Below are 18559 nucleotides of genomic sequence, written 5' to 3'. Positions count from 1 at the left end.
CAGAAAGAAATGAGAGAGATGGAGAGAAGAAAAGAGAAAGAAAGAAAATATACGGGATGCCTCCCCAGATGGCCACGCTAAAGATCATTTAATGTTGAAAAAGGAAGAAGAGGAAACGGGCCGTGCGTATAGGAAGATCGGACCTGGTGCATGATTCAAACAGCATCCATGTGGACAATAGGCTCAGTGCCAGGAGCCCGCTTAGGAAGTTCATCACCACCCCAGACACGCTTAAAGAAACGCTTCACTTTCCGGTGCACCTTTTCCCAGGTCATGGTCGACTCGGTAAAGTGATGTCCTTGGAAATCGGCCTTGGTCATGGAAGAAGAACCATATTCCTCAGCAAGCAGTTCGGCATAAGCGTAAGGAATCTTGACGGGTACGCCCTCGAAATAGCTGTCGCGAAGAGGGAAGATATCGCTTTCTTCGTAGTGATGTCTGTCCTTGCACATCAACGCCTCCTTGCGTCCAAGCCTGCGCTTATCGTCGTCGGGGCGAACAGCTGTAATATCGATGAAGAGGCCTGATGACTTGTCGATCCAGCGACCGTCAATCACATTCATCCGATCTTTGATGCTCTTAACGACATAGTTGGGGTTGATTTCGAGGAGGTAGGTGCGGCCGCCTTCAACACCGGGGATATCGAAATGGTGATCGGTGTAGTTATAGTAATCGGCCAAGAAGTGTATCGTGGGTTCCGAAATCTGAACATCTAGATCGTTATCCCAGGGGAAAATCTGGCCAATGTTGTTAGCAGACATTTCCATTTTCGTATGCGATTCATGTTGTACCTTCTGGTTCCACCACCAAGAGAGAAGAGTTCCATGCATAATCCATGTCTCCGCGCCGATTGAGTCCATAGTTTCCAGGTAGGTTTGAATTAGGCTTGACAGGTATGGGGTGACTTCATTGTCTGGCAGGGTTTGGTTGGCGAATCTAAAATTAGATATTAGCATATGCGAGGGGAGATTGGAATAAAATTGATGACCACATACCGACCATCGTAGTGATAATGGAAGCTATATAATAAAAGTAATGTTAGTATATGCGAGGGGCTTATCATCTTTTGAATGCATCAAATTGAATCATACCTAGATTCCGCTATAGATTATGACGAGTTAGTCTACGTTTCCACATAATTGAAGCCCGATACCGATAGTCCCCGATCATGGAGTGATAAGGTTGGCTGGAAAGAAGATTGAACATACTGAAGTATTTTTCTGTAGGGATCTTGCGTTCGCTGTCATATTGCTTTGCCAAGCTTGGTCTGACACTCATAAAGTGAGGTTCCTGAACGTCTTGTTGAACCTCTGTCGTATCTTCTTGTCCGAGCGTTAACGAGATGGCGGTGGCTGAGAGAACTCCATAGAGCCTCAACCAGTTCAGGCTCTGAAATCGCATAGTTTTGCAATGATAATTATATCCAACAAGGTATCCCCAATGATTTCCCTATGTTTCCTCTATCGATATGTACAATTTCGAGGAAGTTCCGAGGTGGTACCAAAAAAGTGATTCAAATGTTGGGAGTTCGGCGGGACGGGAGGCCGGCGCTTAAGGAATAGGGGGGGTTGGAGTGGCGCAAAAAATCCGCAGGGAAAGGTCGACAAATGCGTATATATACAGCACAAATAGGGAAGAGATAAACGAATGTACAATGAGAAGAAAGAGAATAAGAGGTCAAAAAGGCGTGATGATGCCAGAGCCAAGAAGGGGCGGAGACCACAGGACACGGGAGCAATCTCGTGTGGTCAGTTACCCATTCCAGCGAAATTTCAGACCAAATTGGATTGAAACTACCGTAATCGATCGACTTTTCTGATCCAATGTATCAGATGTACGAGATCGTATTGGTTCAAAAAAGGGTCTGAGGGTCCGCTCGGTGTCCTTCCGCTATGTCTCGGAGATCCTGATTGGGGGTTTTAATCAATGTGATCTTGGAAGTTCGTTCGGAATACTAGTACGAGACTTTCATACAGTTAGAGTACAATATAAATAGATAAAATCATTCAGATCGATTGATGTTACTTATAAAATTTGAATATTCTTGATCTGAAGAATTCAAAAATTTCAATGAAGTCTGTTAATTATACTTTCCTACTAAGAAATGCTGACGTAGATGTGTATTCGTATTCGGCACTATCACCCATGATGGCTGTGAACCCGGCTGATCCGTGGTCGAATGAACAGATTCTGCGTGGTCCGCCACAATCATTTTGACCCACATCGTAGAGGCTTGTCATCTCCACGATTAAGGAAATCACTACGAGGCGACACTTGGCACAGGGGAGGCTGTTAACCTTGGAAGTATTAATAGCCACATGGGCGCCTGGGGCACTTTAAGATGACATCGTTGATTCAGGTTGCTGCATGATATTCATTTTGAGTCTGATTATGCCTAGTAATGTACAGGGTTTTTTTATGCAATAATTTATAAATCAACATTTGAACTGACCAAAAACGCCTCGGCGGAGCTAAGCCGTTGTTATCTGGTCAGACTCTCAAGTGCGTACGCGTCCCCTAATTCCCCAATCCCAGCCTCAAAGCGCGCCATCGTCACGGTAGCGTTAGGTCCACATGAGCATGTACGGAAATATTTGTAGTTTTTCCGGACCCTTGGACGCCTGATCTTTTCAAGGTTAATATACTCTTCAGATGTAACAACTAGTATTTCTGTAATCCTTTTTATCTGATTCTAATTTCCAAGGTTGTGCTAGTTTGTATGATACATGGTACTTGGTACGGGGTAAAGGGGTCAAAAAGTACTGTAATAATGTCCGACCCGTGCACCCCACATCTATGTACTAGTATTATCATGATACATTGTTCATTCCTTCAAATCCTTCGAGCTTCGAATAATGCCGGCTGGTCTGCTAAGGATTGTGCACTTCTATCGCATTCATCCGGCAACCACGTATGAACCAATTCGAACCCCGCCTTCTCAAGTAGCCCCCTCCACTGTGCCTCGGTACGCTCCAGGGAAGCAAAGGAACCCATCATCTGCATATCCGACAGAACAGACGACAACAACACACCCGATTCCGGAAGCATGAATTCACTGATCAACAGAATAGAATCAGGGCCCATTGCCTCCCGAACTCGCCCCAAAATTTGTGCTGCCTGCTTGTCCGGCCAGTCATGCAGGACAGTCCGCATAAAGTAGACCTTGGCATTCTTCACTGGCTGTTCATGGAAAAAATCATGTTTTTGGACTTTGATCCCTGCAGGAAGGTCCTGCGCACCCTGCACTACTGCGGGTAAGTCTTGCAGAATGAGTTTGCCTGATAGGGCAGGAAACTGGGCCTTGAATTTCTTGAGGTCTTCACCTTGGCTGCCGCCAATGTCCACAATCAGAGGGTCGTCATCACTTGGCACTTGCAGCCGATCAGCGACTGGGAAGAACTCAAACCAATCTTGACCTCGTCTACGAAATGACATAGCCATGGTTGTATTGAATGCTTGTCCGTAATATGGGTTGGAGCTCAAAAAGTCGAAGTAGTGAGGCGAGTCGATGGCGAACTGGAATGGTCCATTAAAGGCATCGTCGGGGCTCTTCCAACCGTTAGTTAAGAAGTACTCGGGGAGTTTTGCCAGAACAGAGAGAAAGTGCGTGCTGAAGGTATGATTTTGTCAGCGATATTCCTTAATAGTTATGATAATTATCTCTGGGATCCGAGGAGCCTCTATACCTGTGAATGAGACCTGCCGACAATGGCGAGCTGGACACCAGTGCAGCCGAAAATGGCGTCGGAGCATATAAGCCTTGGTCTACTTCGTCGACCACGGACATAGCAGCTAGGAACCGCATTATACGTGCTATTCATAGATATCAGCCTTAGAACCAGTCGCATGATCTCATGTATGGGGACCTACCGACAATCGACGCCTCCGCACCTGTAGCATCTACAAGCTCATCAAGACTGACTAGCTCGTTAGAATGACCCGCTTTTGCGGCTATCACATCGAATAATTTCAGATTGACACCTAGTCTCAGGGCAATCGCTTGGTGAGGCTAAATTGGTATCGTTAGCTTGGCTTGGGTCCACATGCACTGGCCAAGGTGTAGACATACTGAGAAGGCTAGACGAGCGACAGTGTCAAATGGAGTCTCAAGCTTTGTCTTGAGCCTATCACAGGCTTGTAGTAATTGTCGACGCTCGGAGTCTGCCAGATCCCCCATTGGCAGTGTATCAGCCACAGCATTGGCATGCTTAATCAAGTTGGTGATGTCCGAGTCCATGGTATCTTTGAAGTTGAGGTTCAATACTGTTTCATATGGAGAGATAATTTGAGGATTATTGGTATATTTATAATATTTGATCATTTTCTATACGAGACTGAATTCTCGGTGAATTCTGAATAGACCGGATGATTCTATTTAGCACTGTTGTTGAGATGGCTATTAACTAGGACTATAATTTCGATATCCCGAAATATGAGACTAAAATGCCGGGAACTATCCGAATATCCCGATCCTTATTATACTTATTTATGTCGGTGAATCCCGGAAATTCGGGGAATTGAACAGGCAATCAACAGCGAGGGGGTGACTAACAAGGTCCAATTCGGGCAATCGGTCGTAACCGTCAACTCCAACTACCAAGTCAATGCCCACCAATGATCGCCAGTCCAATATACTACAGTCACCAACAAATGGACCCTATCTTATTGGATTATGAGGCCTGATTCGTCAGGTTTGGCTTTAGGGTTCTACTCCACAATCGTCAACCTCTCATAATTTCGACTTCCAGGCTACACCCATGCCAGTGCAAAGTCCAGATTTATTTTGACCCAGTTTCACGGGTATCGGATGCTGTCGGTTGGTGCCTGTTCCTCCCTAATCCAGCCACCGGCCCGTTGGACCCTGAAAATTCTACCGTACCTGAGGAGCCACACCGTGACCCTCGCTACCCCATACGGAGCCTCTCCAGAACCACACAGCTCGCAAGGGTGACAGTTGAAGTGGAGTTCAAAGAAAAATAGTGGAGGGAACCTGTTCCAATCAATCTTCTCACCAGATGAGCCCACCTTCAACTTACCTAACAATTTGCGCTTTTAAGCTTCGGCCCTCGAATGCAATTGGCGATTTTGCACATGTCTAAGGCCAAGCCGGGCTGGAATTTGTCTCGCTATTATTCTTCTCATCGCGGAAAAGCCCGTGGTGTGAGATCTGTGCCATCTATGATCCCTGTGGCTGTTGATCGACTGTATCTTTCTCCGAGTTTTGACGTGGCTTTTCATGTCATGTTCATGCTAACACCATTCATACATCCATCACTTGCATTCGATACGATGTGTCGAAATACTGCCGTCGAATAAAACTCACAGGGTGAAAATTTGATGCATTTTCGTGCATTGGCGCCTATTCCGCCTTTTTCGGGCACCTCAATCTAAACTTGAACCTTTCTTGATCTTCATCTGTTCTCATCCTGCTGTGTGAAACATGTCAGAGTCTTCCATTTCTCATGGTGAACAAAGCCAAGTTCAGTCCTCATTGCAACAACAGCAACTCAATCGGTCCTGTGAATCTTGTCGAAGTCTCAAGGTCCGCTGTCTTCCTAATCCAAGCACACCAAATCAATGTCAGCGATGTGCCAAAGGCAAGAAAGCCTGCATCTTCGTAGCACCGCAGAGACGCCGGCCTCGTAAGAGAACAGACTCTCGGGTAGCCCAGCTGGAGAAAGAGATGCGCATGATGCGCTCCCTCCTGAAAGATAAGATTCGCGAAGAAAGCGAGCCTGAATCCCCCGAGGGCAGCGAGAATTCCCAAGACAATGACTCTGCGGAAATGGATTTTCAGAGCGATTTGGGCCCCATCCCGGAGTCCGCCGGGGGCACAGCTGGCCCAGGCGGGTTTGTGACATACTCACCCGAGTTCATCGATACTTCACATCCAGGCATGCACGGAAGTGGACCGCTCTCCGCACCTCCAACCTTCTCAGGATTGCATGCAAACTTTGTGTCTGAGTCGAACACACCACCCGCCGACGATGTTGTTGATCGGGGCATTATATCTCTTGATGATGCTGAACAACTGGTGACATTCTTCATCCACGAACAGTCAACTATTTTCCCGTTGGTAGTGCTACCATCAAGTACCACGGCAGCCCAACTGCGGCAGACAAAGCCGGTGCTCTTCCTTTCTATTATCTCAGCCGCAGCCATCTCAATCGATGCAGCCCTGGCGGCAGTTCTCAATCGTGAGATGGTTCGCTTGTACTCGGAGAGGTTCTTCATCGAGGGCGAGAAATCGCTAGAACTCGTACAGGCGTTGTTGTTGATGATCATCTTTTATTTTCCGCCCGGCTCCCCTTTGAAATTGCAGTTCTACCAGTACACTCACATCGCGTCGACGATGGCACTGGAGATCGGACTAGCATCTAAGCGACGCGTCTCCAAAAGCAAGACCGATCGCAGGAAGTCTGAACCACACGATGAGCATTTGGCGGAACAGGCTAGAGCTGTTCTGGGCTGTTATCATCTAGGATCAACGTAAGTCAGGATCTTCATATCGAAAGCACGAGCTGGGTCAGTTAACCAACTTTGAATAGGGTCGCAATGAAGACTCGCCGTCCAAACTTACTCCAATTCAATGACTGGATGGCAGAGTGCGTGGATCAGTTGGAGCGATCACCTCATCGGTCAGATCAGCGTCTGGCAGTATGGTTTGAGCTTCAACGGATAACCGATGAAGCCATGTCTTCGTTTGGTCTTGATGACACGAGCGCCTCATCACCGCTGACAGAATCGCGCGTTCAAGCAGTGCTGCGATGGTTTGATAAGCGAATGGAAGCATGGAAAAACAACACACAAAATAACATGCTTACTGGTATGTCGATTCCGGAAGCTTGATTGAGGGCACAAACTCACATGTAATTTCCCATAGTGCCCATGATCCTCGAATACCGTTCAGCTGTCCTCGCCATGTATGAACTTGGCGTAGGAGAAGGCTACCGAGACCCAGACGCTGTCAACCGCCGATACTTCACCCTTCCTGCCTTGGACGGAGACGGCAATCGAAAACAACAAGACAACCCCATGAGTGTAATTCGTATCGACATCAATGTTAAATGGATGAACGCCGCACACGAACTACTAGATGCCCTCTTGACCTGCAGCGCAGAGACCATGCGTCGGTTTCCGAACCTGATGTATACGCGCTTCACGATGGCAGTCACATCGTTACTGAAGATTCATTTCTCGGTGCGAACAGGTGTCTTGGGCGAGGTTGTGACACCGGAAACCGTGAATGTCAGCTATTACCTTGATGCGATGGCGAATAAATTGGGAGAGGCAAGCGGAGGTGGTAAATATAAGATTCCGACACGATGGTACAATATTGTAGCAGTGAAGGGTCGAGACTGGTATGAGAGATTGGAGAAACGATATACTGAGTCGTCATCGGAGACCAGTACTGGGGCTTCGGGGATGGCGTCAGCCGGTTCATCGGTGAATCCTGGGCCGATTTCAAATCCCTCTGCTCAGATGACTGGATCACATTTGGATCCAAATTTCCCTGTCAATTCTGTCATCTCTATGGTACCAGGAATTGAGAACATGAGAGATGGTTATGTCGCAATGAGTGGTGCTGGTATGTGGCCCATGGATGGCCATCATGGACAGAGCCGGTTCTACCAGTCTCTCCCAGGCAATTATCCACAGACAGCCTCTTTGCAGCCGCAATTTGGATATGATCCGCAGAGACTTGCGTCAGGTGGTCAAGTGACTGGAACCGGCATGGAGTTAGATGGTTGGCTTCCAGATGGAAGTATATTTGGCATGCCTCCTTTGCCAGACTTTTGATATGGGCGTTTGGAATTGGATGTCGATATGAAAGACCTCGTAATAATTTCTGCATCATAAATATGTTAGCTGCTATGTAAATAATATTGTTTCGTATGAAAACTTGACTCCCGATGCCATTTCCAATATTTTCTTACCATGAATTACATATAAGGTACTATAGTAGTATGAGAATCTGATTCAGACGAGGAATTGAATCCGAAAGACCGAAAGAAAAATATGAAGAGCGAAGGAATCAACAGCCCCCACTGGTACCTACAGCGAGCCAGTCAAACTATAAAAGTAAAACCCACACTGGGTATCTGCAAACTGGACCGAGATTTGCAATGGAATATCATTTACCCCATTCATTCGACGCCTCAAGTTCAGCCGCTCAGTTTTCCACACGGATATACCTGGAATAGCACATCGTCCGGTGGAACCGGAGCGTCGGTAGACACGAAAGTTCCGAACTAGAAGTGATTATCGGGCTGATCGTCAAGTCCGACGGAAAAGTTGAAAATAGCCTAAAACTGAGGGTTCTATGGGTCTTGATGTCGTGATTAGCACTATCCTGGCCTCGATGGAATAAGTGCTATTTATACTGTTCTATAGGGGGGGTCGGGGCTTGTTACTTATTTAGGAAAGTCAAAGCTTCTAAGCCTATATCCCGAGGTCACTATGAATAAATCTTGGAACTAGAAGCCCTGGAGTGTATTGGGTGCCAAATTTTGATTGGACAAGCAACGTAAGATTCTTGATTCTATTACTTAAGAGATTGAGAAGAGTGCCAATGTAAGTGAGGTGAGAGATGATAAGGTGCTCAGGTGTGAACGTCGCTAACAAACTTGGCTCAGAAGATGAAGCTTTGTCTTATCCAGCATTCGACCGACATTTAAGTTCAAATGGTCTTCAAAGTCGGGGCAAGGAGTGAAAAGCGGGGGGAATAACATAAAGAATTGGGTCAATCACCCGAGGCCGGGGTCATTCTACTAGTAGTCCAGGTATGGTCCTAAATATAGAACAAACGTCTTCGATCATCCGAGTCTGATTTCCAACACGAACAAAATATGGAGCAGAGTTTAACATTGGATATTCAATAAGCTGAACCTCAAAACATGAGACGTAATGACATGCAATAGATATACACCTAGCGTTTCCGGAAGCACGAAAGCGCACCGGTTTTCACTAGAAACCACATCGAGCCAACAAATCGGAAAAGTGATAAGCCAACGATTGACCACATAGTTGCCACTGTATAATTCCACAGACGTGTAATTGGGATGTCCTATATCAAGGAATGTCAGCTTTCTTCTCTTTTTGTACGAGACAATATCCAAGAGTAGATACATACCGTGAAGCAAAATCGGTTCGTACCCGTTGCGCTGATATAAATAACAAGAAGGATATTGCTGAAAACCCATAGCAACACCAAATATGTTCTAAATGATTTATACGAATCCTCTAGGCTCATCGGCTCCCAACCGTCGCCTTCCATCTCAGCGGGTTTCAGTGCTCTTTGGACTGCTTTTGAGAACTGGGTATCAATTTCGAGTTGAAGCCTGTCCACCTCTTCAATGAATTTATGCTTTTCATCTTTCTGAGAAGTGGCCTGAGGTAAGGCCGCAGCATTTTCCGTGACTGGCACGCGTAAGATGACATCGTGCCAGTTGCAAAAGGCGTACACCATCAGGATATTGGCGATACAAGACATTCCGATAAGGTCGGCCCACCAGGTAGTTATCAGGCGCCATAGCCTAAATTGAAAAATGCTTGCAATGAGATGAGCTCCGTAGGTGCCTACCAAGGCAGTCAAAGCTATGTCAGCACCTAAAATGCCCCAATGGGCGGTCTTTATGGTTTCTTCGTCCAATATCAAATGGACGGATGATCCACTCGTATACATCACCAAAAGATAAACCACGAGAACCACAATGTAAATCTGAATCACAGAAAAGACCATGACTGTCAGAGTATAGGCCATGCGGGAACTGTTAAGTTGATTAGAAAAGATACAGCGTAAGGAGCGTGGAATATGGAGCGAGAGAGGTAATAATTACCCTTTTGGACGATTCCCGAGTGAGAGAATGAACTGAAGACCTAGAAAGGCAGTAGAGAAGTGCAATAGAAAATTATTCAAGATCGGAGAGCCTTCATTGCCAAATGGCCATGCTTTTTCGTCATTCGACACACTAGCCGTGCCTACAAGGAGCATGACCGTCTGTGTGATAATCCAAAAGGAAGCTAGTTGAAGTTTTAGTAGAGAAACACCAAGGCTTTTCAGTAAGAATTTCCATACCTAAAGAGAACCAGCTCAGTATGAAATGAGCCAGGCTGTAAAGGAGTTGCAAGTGAAAAAGCAGCAATTGTATAGGACCATGGTCACTTTTGTAGATCTGACCGACATGGATGGCCGTATAAATACTAGCAGCAAATGCGCCATTAAAGTCCTGGCGCCGCTGAGCCATCAGCTCCACCAAGTTCTTCGGAACTTGTACTTCACATTTCGCAGCTTTGACAAATGACAATCGCCATTTAGAGCCACGCTTTGCTAGCGTTTCAAAGGCGAGAATGCGATCACAAGCAAAAAACATATTTTTCTTGAGGATATTCATACCTTCAAGACCATTTTTGCCAAGCTTCTTTGCTAGGGTTTGATCGCCGTTGAAGTATTGCTCCAGTGGCCGGCCCATCACAGCTCGGTACCGGTATGCAGAGAACAAGCCTCCGGTCACATAGCCAAGACTGCTCTCCAGCGGCTTTTCAAGGACATTGGCCTTTTCATACTCAAAGGTCTGAGCCGCAACATAAGGGTTAAGATAATCTGAGTTTCCATTGATGCTTGAGGTCACCTCACCGTAGGCAGCGCCAAGGTTTTTGTCGTTATAGAAAGACTGCCATAGAGCTAGAAGAGACTTGCGCTGAGGTTTTGTGCCGGTATCAAGAAGCACCACCACTTCAGGGTTGAGGATACGACAGAATCCGTTAAAGATCCATCGGTGGGAGTTAACTTTGCTGGTTGACCGTTGCTTTATGCAAAGTATCATTTGGATAGGTGGGAAGCTCATTGGGTCGTCATTTTGAGGCTGGACTAGCTCCTGATTTTCTGTTACTGAGAGTTGGGTGGTGTATTCGAACTGTTCCTTCTATCAGTTTCTATACCAAATAGTAAATTCAGAAGTGATCCTGAAGCACTGACGATATGAGCAACTGTTTCTTTGCCATTGACGGCCTTTTTCATGATATCCTCTTGAAAGACACCAATAGTCGCTAATGTGTCAAGAGTGCCGCTATCAGAGGGGTCAATACCATCCATGACCACGGTGCAAACAATCTTTTGCCAAGCTGGACCACCTTGAGACCAGAACTCCGATCTAGCGTGACAGATATCTCGAATATTTTGCATGACGGCGTGGAGGGTTCGAGAAGTGAGGACTTTGTTTTCGTCGCGGTAGGTCATAGCGATAAGTAACTCAGTATGACGGTTATACATCGCAGGGTGGAGATTATAGCCACGTCGAGGCACGAAATCGTCTGGATCACAAACGGCCGCGGTGTCTAATGGATGGGATATCAGTGAGCATAAAACTTGAGAATGCTAGGCGCAAGAACTTACAGCGCAACTGAGAGAACTCTTCTCCCAATTCCTTCGATTCTCGGAATTCTCGCTGTACCGCATTCTGGATTGCGCTTGGTACGGGATAGTCCAAGCTCAAGATGTGGCCATGCTCAAGTTTGATCTTCTTTTTCGGGTAGCGACGAATGTTTAAGGATGGTATTTGGTTCTCCAGGAGAGAGTCTGGGGCGTTGAATGGGTTGAGGTCGCTGCCAGCTACTGACTCAGTGGCTTTGCTGTCGTCAAAATCGCTGTAGACAGACTTCATTTTTTTCCGAAACAGATCAGCTTTTGCATTTCAACACTTTGGGACCTTCTTGCTCATCACTGAACGAGGTAATTCTTTGAGCTCTTACATCATGATTAAAAGGATCGACGCCTGAGTTCTGATCATCCTGCCCAGCATGGTATAAGTCTGCCATCTCTGGTCGATGATCTACCTGTTCAGACTCCATTTTACCAGAATATCTGGATGCTATCCTTGGAAGATTCGAAATAAGAACGCCGTGCCCAGGTGAAGATTATGTACTTTGTTTTTTTTTTATTTTTGTTTTTGTTTTTGTTTTATTATTTTTTTTTTATTTTTAAAATTGGTGTTTATTTATAATATACCAATACAATTATTTTTGGCACTGCATTCTTCCAATTTCAGTGCTACACCAGCAGCGAGCCCTCGATGTACATAGGTTCAACCTTATCCAATTATCCACTCGTAAATTTTAAGACTGATGCTTAGAAAAGACGTGCGTCAGCCGTTTACGTTAGTCTCTAGACTGAACGGTCTGTCCACACCATAAAATGTAAGATCTGCAAGCCGCAAACTCGTAGAGAGTAGTATAATAATAGGATCCAGGAGAGGCAATCGAGTCATGTTAAAGATCTGAAGTGGATATTTGGGTGCTCATATTGATGTGTCAGTGGTTAATCATCCCGGCCCGTATTTTAACCTTGGGAAGTCCCTCGGGTTTTGGAATTTTTTAAGGCAAACTAAGCCGAGTTACTGGATCAAGCTTTAGGTGGATATACCTAAATCATTTCCACTTCCTTTTGGTTAATATTCTATTTATTGGCATTTATCCATGGATATGGAGCTGAAAGAATTTTTCAAACAAAAGTTCAGGCACGTTGAACTATGTAATTTAGGTTCTAATTTATTGATTTTTCTGAATTACGTACAAGATTACACCTGACAGTGAAAACGCCCTGCTCAATGGTCTCCTTCCTCAACCTTCAATGTTGGAAGTGCTCATCTTTTTGTTCTATCTCCACTGGCAGTCAACGTGCCTACTTCTCTCTCCAGACATGAGCTGGATAATAGGTTCCCCGCTACACTGTTGATGATCCGTGGGCCATGGATATGCATAATTTGACCGAGTCACTGTAAGCACTACAGTTTTGAAGTAGTTCATACATCCAGGACACAACAATTTACCTACCAAGTACATATATGATAAATCACCACACATGTGCATGCAAATTACGTGCATAACTACACAGTATGAATATTTTCGTATGAACGTCCACAGGTATGTAGGATACAGTACGGACTCCGAGTACACCGAGTATACCCGTGGACGGAGTACATACTAGTCAGTATAGCATGAGAAGCGGGTCAGTCAAATTCTTCATGCTAGACACTGCACACATGTGCATGTGTACGTGGACATTTCAAAAATCATGATATTACATATTCTCAATTGCCGGGAGCTTGAACTCTTTGCCGTACTATTACACTGCCACTGTATCATGATTCATCAATGATACAAAAACTCGGATAATTTCAATATGATCCACGTGCGCACCCGTGGGCCGTGGATATGAATAAGGTTCACCTTGGCAGAAAATTTTATTCTCAGCCTCGTATCGAGTATATCTTATCAAAAATTCAAATGTTGTAGACATCTACCTAGGTACTTCCCTTCAAATGCAACAAATAAAATTCGTGATCAACTATTACTAGTAGGTTGTGCCTCTATATGTATCTTTAAATTTTACGGAGAGTGCTTCACAATCTGCAAAACTCGGCATCTGGACGCATGATTCGGCAATTGAAGCTTGGTAGAACTTACTCCGTGGAAGCACATCATCACCTAGCAAATCGCCTTGCAGCCAACTCCGAGTCATCCAGCTACTAGGTTCCGCCTAGGTAGACTGGCTGTCCGAAGATTGGCCACAGGATCAATGCATGTGAAATCGGTACTAGTATATCCACTGGCAGCTAATTTGATTGTTCGTTGGGATGATTGGTTTTAAAATTTTCTGGTAGGATTGAGGAATTAGTTACTTGCATGTGCACATGTGGTACGTTTGGTTTACTAAGAGTACTACGCACTTCAAGTTGCTCCAGGGCTCTTGAGGTCTTTGCCGGCTTTCCTTCACAATAACCTTCGAACCATAAAATTCATTTTACCCGTTTAGCCAGACAACAACCAGGAACCATGCGGCTTCGGACGGACTGCCCCGGTTTCACATTGAGACAACATGAGCGGAGAACCTCGCATTTCCTCGCATGTCCCCGTATGAGCAATGCTTGGTAAGAAATTCTCTCGTATCATCACTGGTTCCTCAGTTGATGGATCCGATTCGAATACATTGGATTTTCGTCAATCTGATTATCCACCACTTGGAAATTTAACTGTGTACTATATTCCATCAGCGGGATTTTCACCCATTGTGGATTTAATGGACCTGTAATGACCAATAGTTCCATGCTCTCATCTCCATCCAGGACGAAACCTTGGAACTTGGAGATATCTGCATAGCCTCTGATAGAACAACACATTCAATATAGTATCATTACTATGAGAATCTTACAACCCTTGAATAAACTGAGTACAACGCCTGAATAGATTGTACTCCATACTATCTGAGATTCTTCAAGTTTCTGCATTATTGATTTGGCACTAAGCACTTAAGGGTTTTAGGATTGTGCAAAAGCCGGAGGGTGACGTCGATCCGCTGACGCGGATTACCAGTATCTTCCTACTTTCGGTAGATCGTCATCGGCATCGATTGCTTGTCTCGGTCACGTTTCCTGCTCAAAGTTGTATGTGATCTGCACCCTTCTACGGTACCACTCACTTGTTTCAGTTTCATAGTAGTATATGCAAGTTCCTTGCTCGACTGGGTATGAGATCAGCGCCCTGGCACAGGAGAATGGTATATTAAAGATGAAGAGTTTCCACTGAAAATCATTCAATTCCCTCGACCTCATCCTCCTGAACGCTCATCTCCTCCAAGTCTTTCTAACAGGAGTGGCAGCATGAATCTTCTTCCAATTTTTGCCGCAGCCGCGGCCCTTCCGGCCCTGGCAGCCGCTTCATCCAAACTCCCCATCATCGAGACCACCGGTGGTCGTGTCTTGGGTGCTGAATCACCTTTTCGTGAGAATGTGACTGTTTATAAGGGCATCCCTTTCGCCGCTCCACCTACTGGAAAGAACCGCTGGACGCCTCCTAAATCCGCAACACCTTGGAGTGATGTTTTGAACGCAACCAGTTTCAGTCCTTCTTGTGCCCAGAGTTCTGGCTCTGCTTCTGTCCTGGCCAGCGGTAAAAGTCTGACCAGCGAGGACTGCCTGTACCTGAACATCTGGACTCCCACCTACAAGACCAAGGCCGAAATTGCAGAGGCGAACCTGCCGGTGTTTTTGTGGATCTACGGTGGACGCTTCGTTGGTGGTTCCGGCGATGTCATCACCTACGACGGGACTGGTCTCGCTTCTAAAGACATCATTGTTGTTACTATTAACTACCGTCTTGGCCCCTTTGGTTACCTCGCTCACCCTGAGCTTTCCGCCGTTTCTGGCCACAACAGCTCTGGCAACTACGGAATTCTTGACCAGCAGTTTGCTCTGAGATGGGTGGTAGACAACATTGCCCAGTTTGGTGGAAACAGCAGTCAAATTACCGTTGGTGGTCAGTCTGCTGGATCTGCTAGTGCTTTGGATGTTATGTGGAGTCCTCTTGTCAATGGGCTTGCTCAGGGTGTTATTGCTGAGAGCGGTGCTCGTGGACCCCACGATCCTGTTACTGGTAGTGCTGCTACGAGCTACCGTACTAAGTGCGCTGCTGAACGCCAAGGTGTCCGATTCCTCAAGACCATGAACGTTACCTCAATTGATGAACTGCGTAACGTTTCAATGGAGGCTCTTCTTGAGTATGACAGTCTTGATGATACTACTTTTGCGAACACCCAGTTCGAAAACCTTACAAGTGGCGCGTTTATGGAGCCTCCTATGTGGCGTCCTAACATTGATGGCTATGTGCTCCGTCATACATACGGACAAGCTCTTCGCCTCAATGCCCACGCTGATATCCCAATTCTCACCGGTAACAACAAGGATGAATCTGGCGCCGAGACCGACCCTGGCCTTACCCTGGAATCTTTCCGTACTTTGTATGGAGGCATGTTTGGTGACGAATTCAAGGATGAATTTTTCAAGCTCTACCCTGCATCCAATACCAGCGAAGCAAACCAGATGAGCAATGAGCTATTCCGTGATCTTAGCCGTGTTGGAACCTGGAACTGGGCTGTGGACTGGAAGAATGGTGGCGCTAAGAGCGATGTCTATTCTTACTACTTCGACCATTACCCCGCTGAAGATAAGTCCGAGGGTGCCTACCACGGATCAGAGCTGTGGTATACCTTCAACAACATCCCTTACGCCGACTACTCCAGTGCCAACTGGACCCAGAAGGACATTGAAGTTGAATACCACATGTCGAACTACTGGGCCAATTTCATCCGCACTGGTAACCCCAATGAGGGCAGCGAGGCTGGTGTGAACCTACCCTATTTCCCTCCCACTGTTGAGGAAAAGAAGAAGTGCATGTGGTTGGGTAACTCTTGGGGCAATGGCCCTCTTAGTGCAACTGAGGCGCGCATTGAGTTCATCAAGCGATGGGAAGCTACTCTGCAGGAATGGTGATTTGATCAGATAGCTAATTGGTATCATCTGATTTGAATTGACAAAATTCCTTGTCCTGGCTCGATTTTAATTCTTTACAATCTTTTTTTGCTTCTCTTACTACTACTATTTCAAATAGTATTTTCAACTTTACATTGCTTACTACATTGAAAGATAATTCAATCCAGAGAGAGAGGCCAAAGAAGTAAAAGTGAGGTGAGAGAGAAAGAAAAGAGATTTTTGTTTTCGTTATTTCCACCGTTTTCACTACCCTCACCCCATATTCGTACACAACAGTAAGCAATAGTAGTTACAAGGTTTTCTGGCCGATCCCCCTTGGCCAGGCAATTTCTCCTTTTCTTTTCTCAGAATCCTTCGCTCATGCAGGACTCTCCCTCACAGGAGAGAGTGTAGAACCCCACGCAACCACCTTCCTACGGTGGTTCTCAGACTCCCGTGTCGCTCCCGTCTCTCCTCGTGAAAGTAGTGATGGGAGCGAGACGGAGACCGATGAACGGAACGATAGGGTGACTGTCGTTGGGACCTGGTCTCCATCGCCGGTGTTGAGTGTCGACGGCGGTGGCGAGGCGTGCGTCTAGTGTCATGATAGTAGTGCACTGGATTTCCGTCTGTCGCGCTGTAAGGCGGCATGAATTCTGCACTCCTGCGAGAGTCTAGTGACCTACGTACACTAGCTCTACGCTCCTCATCAAATGTATGTGTTCTTTGAGGGCGCCTTGCTTCATGAGAACCCCGATGTTGACCCTCCCCAGCCTCTCTTTTCACATGCGCCTGATATCCCGAGTATGATTGCCGTACCTCAGCTGCCTCGTGGCGAGCTTGCTGTGATTGTGGCTTTCTACGGTTATTCGTAGTCCCTGTCGGGTGAATGCCATGGCCGTCGAAGGACAAATCTTGGAAATCATTTTCGCTATCGGAAGGGATGACTATGTGAGGGGTGTGTGGCTTGTCGGCATAATGAACCGATTTTTGGATACTATGTAGCCTTGATGTATCCAATAGTGGGAGCCAATGTGAGAAGAGACGATTCATTGCTCTCTCTGAGAGCTGTCTCATGATTTCTGGAGATTTCTCGAGATCGCCGAGTCCTAGATCAATCCTCCAAAACTTGAAGGTCATATTGTGTATCTGGTGGATACGGCGAGGATGGCTCTGATTGATTCTATGGTTGATTGAATTCTGGGTAGCATGCTGCGCATCCAGCTCCGCAAGATCCCACAGATGATACAGGCGTTTACTGGACCAATAAAGGTTCACCATCATGGTCTGAATCTCTGCTTTCTCTTGGGCAATTTCATCATCACTCGGAGTAGCGCGTGATGAGGTGGAGATCAGCTGTGCCAGTTGTAGAACCTGAATCATAATTATCAGATTAAGGTTGAAGCACTCAAGGCATGCCAGGAGATAGTTGATATGACGCTTCCGAAGAAACCATTTGACTCGATCTCCAATTGGAACCCTTTTCAATTCCTTGTCATGACCCGAGCTTTGGAGTCTGTCGACCATGGTTTTCATGTCGATAAAAATCAACTGAGCTTGTTGCGCAATTTCCCAGGTAAATTCGACGACATCAGATAAAGGACTCGGATGAAGCTTGATCTGACCCAGTATTCGACCGGCATTCTTGAGTGTCAGGGCAAAGAGTGAAACGCCTTGTGGAATAATGTGAATATCAATTCCATGCTTCACAAGCTGGCATGCTTCGGCATTCAGTTGTAACCCGAGGCGAGATCCGCTAGTTGCAATCTGTATTATCGAGGTAATACCTAGCATAAAAACACATGATTAGAGATCAAGATAGACGTGAAATGTAAGATCACTCGGTGCGTACGGTCAGCCATAATGAACAAGCAGCAGCAACACGTAAACGTGCTGCCAGGATCGTACTGGTATCTCTGAGTTCTTAAAAAGGATGGAGAAGTTCAAAAAGTGCGTGAGCAAAACAGATTTGACGTGTCTTTTCAATAAAACACGTTTGTTGTGATTCATAGAGAGGAGAAAGAGATGTGTAGAGTGCGTGGAAGAACGGTCAAGTGAGGAACTGTGTCAACTTGAACAGGCGCTTTTGTCCAAAGAGATTAAATTGCTATGACAACTGATCTACTCCATATGTATGATATCTATACTAGTACTTTAAGATTGAGCCGCATGTCTGAATTAGTCTACTCGGAATTAATAGTAGCTCAACTTAAACAACCTGCTGGGCTCGAGTGCTTCAGGGCTTGTATAGGATA

At 45.9% G+C, this 18559-nt stretch overlaps 6 protein-coding genes across 6 annotated transcripts; 2 read left to right on the top strand and 4 right to left on the bottom strand.

Moving 5' to 3' along the window:
* Positions 1-155: 155 nt before the first annotated feature.
* N7483_011001 (uncharacterized protein) lies at positions 156-1401 on the bottom strand (the record flags this gene model as incomplete). Its single annotated transcript, XM_057094428.1, has 4 exons — positions 156-936; positions 996-1019; positions 1092-1101; positions 1209-1401. The coding sequence occupies 4 exons, from the start codon at positions 1399-1401 to the stop codon at positions 156-158; spliced, it is 1008 nt and encodes a 335-aa protein (XP_056940399.1).
* A 1431-nt stretch (positions 1402-2832) lies between these two features.
* Positions 2833-4237, bottom strand: N7483_011000 (uncharacterized protein; the record flags this gene model as incomplete). Its single annotated transcript, XM_057094427.1, has 4 exons — positions 2833-3610; positions 3687-3813; positions 3871-4009; positions 4070-4237. 4 exons carry the CDS (start codon positions 4235-4237, stop codon positions 2833-2835), a joined length of 1212 nt encoding a protein of 403 aa, XP_056940398.1.
* Positions 4238-5440: 1203 nt separating this feature from the next.
* N7483_010999 (uncharacterized protein) lies at positions 5441-7800 on the top strand (the record flags this gene model as incomplete). Its single annotated transcript, XM_057094426.1, has 3 exons — positions 5441-6489; positions 6549-6826; positions 6884-7800. 3 exons carry the CDS (start codon positions 5441-5443, stop codon positions 7798-7800), a joined length of 2244 nt encoding a protein of 747 aa, XP_056940397.1.
* Positions 7801-8929: 1129 nt separating this feature from the next.
* N7483_010998 (uncharacterized protein) lies at positions 8930-11663 on the bottom strand (the record flags this gene model as incomplete). Its single annotated transcript, XM_057094425.1, has 6 exons — positions 8930-9067; positions 9134-9770; positions 9840-10023; positions 10079-10916; positions 10979-11337; positions 11396-11663. The coding sequence occupies 6 exons, from the start codon at positions 11661-11663 to the stop codon at positions 8930-8932; spliced, it is 2424 nt and encodes an 807-aa protein (XP_056940396.1).
* A 2994-nt stretch (positions 11664-14657) lies between these two features.
* N7483_010997 (carboxylesterase/lipase family protein) lies at positions 14658-16325 on the top strand (the record flags this gene model as incomplete). Its single annotated transcript, XM_057094424.1, has 1 exon — positions 14658-16325. The coding sequence occupies one exon, from the start codon at positions 14658-14660 to the stop codon at positions 16323-16325; it is 1668 nt and encodes a 555-aa protein (XP_056940395.1).
* Positions 16326-16700: 375 nt separating this feature from the next.
* N7483_010996 (uncharacterized protein) lies at positions 16701-18098 on the bottom strand (the record flags this gene model as incomplete). The annotated part of the gene is made up of 1 exon (XM_057094423.1): positions 16701-18098. The coding sequence occupies one exon, from the start codon at positions 18096-18098 to the stop codon at positions 16701-16703; it is 1398 nt and encodes a 465-aa protein (XP_056940394.1).
* Between the last annotated feature and the right edge of the window lie 461 nt (positions 18099-18559).

The sequence above is a fragment of the Penicillium malachiteum genome (assembly GCF_028827825.1).
Source record: "Penicillium malachiteum strain IBT 17515 chromosome Unknown utg000005l:1.0-9002435.0:326005.0-9005861.0, whole genome shotgun sequence".
Taxonomy (NCBI): domain Eukaryota; kingdom Fungi; phylum Ascomycota; class Eurotiomycetes; order Eurotiales; family Aspergillaceae; genus Penicillium; species Penicillium malachiteum.
Note: the sequence above shows the minus strand (reverse complement) of the source record. Positions and strands in the feature narration are given on the sequence as shown.